At 30.8% G+C, this 4039-nt stretch overlaps 1 protein-coding gene across 1 annotated transcript; it reads left to right on the top strand.

Annotated features, from left to right (window-relative positions):
- Nucleotides 1-2062: 2062 nt before the first annotated feature.
- LOC124399764 (beta-1,4-galactosyltransferase galt-1-like) lies at nt 2063-3396 on the top strand. Its single transcript, XM_046870927.1, has one exon. The coding sequence runs from the start codon at nt 2063-2065 to the stop codon at nt 3308-3310; it is 1248 nt and encodes a 415-aa protein (XP_046726883.1). The 3' UTR covers nt 3311-3396.
- The last annotated feature ends 643 nt before the right edge of the window (nt 3397-4039 follow it).

Below are 4039 nucleotides of genomic sequence, written 5' to 3'. Positions count from 1 at the left end.
TACAGAACTATATTGTTTTAGCACATATTAGAAGCAAATATGTTTATTGTAAGTTTGGAAAATAATTAATATATAAACTGAATATAAAATATATATAAATATAAACTGTTGTTATTAAGTGGAATATGGAAAATATGCTTGTGTGCAATGGCTTTATCAGCCAGTTGGTTTATACACCTAAATACAAAAAAGAAGATATTTTTTTATATAATTTATCTAATTTGGGGATTTTGTATTTATAAATTTATTTGCCAAAAAATATTCATTATTATAAATATTTAAGAAATGCCAGTGAATATTCAATAAAGGCTACTCTGAAACAATGCATTAATTAGTGGGTTTTCACTTGTTCCTCAATGTGCTCAGTGAGTACAGTTTTGGAAGTTTAATTATTTTTCATACTGGTATCTTTATCATAAATGCACAGCTGTATTTACTACTCCTATTATATTTCATAAAAGTCTAGGCTAGACGCGTGAAATAAATGATGAGGGTAAATGATAAATTTTTTAAAAATCAATCAAATTAATTAATTAATTAATTAAATAAATAAATAAATAAATAAATAAATAAATAAATAAATAAATAAATAAATAACAAAAAAAACAAAAAAAAAACAATGTCACTGATTATTCAGTGTACACTGCCTGGCAAGAAAAAAGTTGCACATCCTAATACACTTTAATTATGGCACATATTCAATGTTTAATGGCAATGTTTAAACTATTTTAAATATTCATAAATGTATGTAATTTCATCATAACATTTATTTTCATCAAAAAGGTGTAGGTCTTGTGTTATGGGCAAAGCCTTAAACCCCTTTAGAATTGGCTTAGGCCTGTAACTGTCATGTTTACCGTGATAGAAATGTAATGAATAGATATTTGATGAGCGTGCATTGCCTTTTTAGCCTGGTTCTTTTCAAGATTCTTTCCTTATACCAACTCATGGCCACCGTCACCACTGGCTTGCTTATTTGAGAAAAACACAAGATAGGATAGGATAGGATAGGATAGGATAAGATAAGATAAGATAAGATAAGATAAGATAAGATAAGATAAGATAAGATAAGGTAAACCTTTAGTCGTCCCACAGTGGGGAAATTTCTCTGTTACAGCAGCAAAGAAAAAATAAATGCAAATATATAAAAGAATAGACACACTATAGTATACAGTATATACACAATACAATGTATAAATACAAATAAGGGAATATAGGGAATCATTTATAATTGTATTCATTTATATAATGTATTTATATAATGTATTTATTTCTGTAAAGCTGATTTAGGACAATGTCCAGTGTTAAAAGCACCATACAAATTAAATGTAATGGAATTGAAGTAATACAGTTTATTATAAATACTGACACACTAGAATAAAAAATGTGTTAAATTTTTTAAAAACATGTTGATGACTCTTAAAGACTCATCATTAATCTGAACATGCATCATCAAATTTGTATGAGGTGTTTATTAAACCATATTTGCTTAAAGTCTCTGCTATGACTGTGTGTTTTTTTCTCCAGTGTTGCTCAGTAATATTGTGTTTGTAAAATTGATTAAATAACTATTACTTTTATTAATTATTTATTTGAATTAATCTATATTAATTTAGGTGTATTTATTTTTTTATTTTAGTGGAGCTGCCAGTCATATTAATATCAAATCATTAAGATGTGTTTAAATGTAGCTACTTCTCAGTACTAAAAGGTAATTTCTGAAGACTAAGTGGACTAATTAAGAAAATATCATAGATTATTTAAAGTTTATACTATTATTTTTAAAGACTTTATAAATACATTTTTTTTTATTAAAGCATTGTATTTTATGAAATCATTCTTGTCTAGTAAAACACATAATATATATAACCATGTTGTGTATTTAGGATATTTGTATTAATAATGGTTTTGTTTCAATTTACAGGGTTCACATTGGCTGAAAATAGCAAAATAAAAAATGAAGCTGTTTATGTTTCTTATCATTTTTGGATGCCTATGTTATATCTTGATTTTAAAATGGAAGCATTTTTCCATGCACAATACCATTTACATTGCTGAAAACATGGAAAATCTCTATAAGAGCAACCCAACATCTACATGCAGCAGTTTGAATACACGCAACACCCCCAAGTCTTCCTCCAACTCCATAACCCTTATTAAAAACTCCAGCCATTTTGCAGTGTCTGCATTTATTGATCACAGGATTAATAAAGCTATTCGAGTTATCAGCATAATAAAAAGAAACAGTATACAGCCACTTTATTGCCGCTACTTCAACAATGGCCAAGCTGTTGAGTTTACTAAAGCTGAAATCGAGATACACAGCGATCATTTTCAATACCCATTTGGTGCATCAGATGTGTTGTGCCAGGGTAAAAACACAGACAATGTAACACACGTCACCATTTCAGCTGAAGCAGCTGATGAAATGTCAGATGTTAATAACCTACACTTATTGCCAGTAAAGAATAGAGTGATTAATGAATCATTTAAGTACAACTTCACTGTCTGTATCTCAAATCTTTTTGGAAACTACAATAATGTTCTGCAGTTTGTTCAAACCATGGAGATGTACAAGCTTCTTGGTGTACAACGTGTCATAATCTACAACACCAGCTGTGGTTCTGACTTGGAAAAACCTCTACAGCACTATGAGAAAGAGGGAATTCTAGAGATTTTGCCATGGCCTATTGATCAGTTCCTTACTCCTTCTGTAGGATGGAACATTGCATTGAATAAAGGGGACATCCAGTACTATGGTCAGTTGGTAACTCTTAATGAGTGCATTTATAGGCAAATGTATGAGTCCAAATATGTCCTGTTGAATGACATTGATGAGATCATCATGCCCTATAAGTATGCCAACCTTACATTAATGATGGAGACTTTGCAACAGGAGCACAATGATGTGACTGTATTTCTCATAGAGAACCACATTTTCCCAAAGACACAGTTTGAAGAAAGTGGAAAGTTCCGCCGACCGGAATGGAGAAATATTCCTGGTATCAATATTATGGAACACATTTACAGAGAACCAGATCGAAAGAATATATTTAACAACAGAAAGATGATCATCAACCCCAGGAGCGTGATGCAAACCTCAGTACATTCCACCCTGAAACACACTGGACAAGTCTATCATGTTCCTCACGATGTGTGTCGGCTTGTTCATGTAAGAACACCATTACAGGGGAATCTTAACAAGACACAATTATTTGTTGACACAAGAGTATGGGACTTTCAGCAAGAACTGATACATAATGTAGATAGTGCCCTGCAATTAGCAGGATTGTTAAAAAGTCATGAATGATATAGTATAATTTTCTCTTTTTTGCAGAATCTTTCACAAAGAATTACAAAGAATCAGTTTGTTGAATTGCGTTTCATATGTATGTTATACTAGTTTTTATGGGTAAACTATGCTGAGGTCATTGTAATATGTGTAATAGTATGCATAGTGCTAAACCTAAATGACATTTACTATTCACTTTTTCAGAAACACCTGTACATCTGCATAATGTTATTCAAGCAGTCAATCTTCTGGCAGTAAAAGAATGCATACATTTGTGCAGCTTAATTTATAAATTGCTGATCTCCTTGGAATTTTAAACACAGCAGTCTCTAGTGATGTGTTTCTGAATCACAGTTCTTTGGGTAGAAATGGCATATTGCTAAAGAAACTGAAAGGAAAATGGTCACATTGTTTTAAACTGTCAGGAAGCTTAGAGTAAATTCATAATCATGTTGTACAAGCAGGGTGAACAGAAAAATCATCTCAAGATGTATTTTTTTTTTGGACATTCTAAGATGTACCAGATTTTCTGGTAACCACAGTTGTAAAGACTGGAAGGCTAAGTTACTATAAACATTCTATTATATTATACTAGTATATGGTATACTATATACCAGGGGTATTCAATTAAAATTCAAAGAGGTCCAGTTACTAAAATTTTCTCCCAGCAAAGGTCCGGATCTTATGTTGTCACTTAAAATAGTGTAACCTCATGTTAATAAAATCAATAACGCACATACATTTCTA

Source organism: Silurus meridionalis, chromosome 17 (assembly GCF_014805685.1).
Source record: "Silurus meridionalis isolate SWU-2019-XX chromosome 17, ASM1480568v1, whole genome shotgun sequence".
Lineage (NCBI taxonomy): Eukaryota > Metazoa > Chordata > Actinopteri > Siluriformes > Siluridae > Silurus > Silurus meridionalis.
Note: the sequence above shows the minus strand (reverse complement) of the source record. Positions and strands in the feature narration are given on the sequence as shown.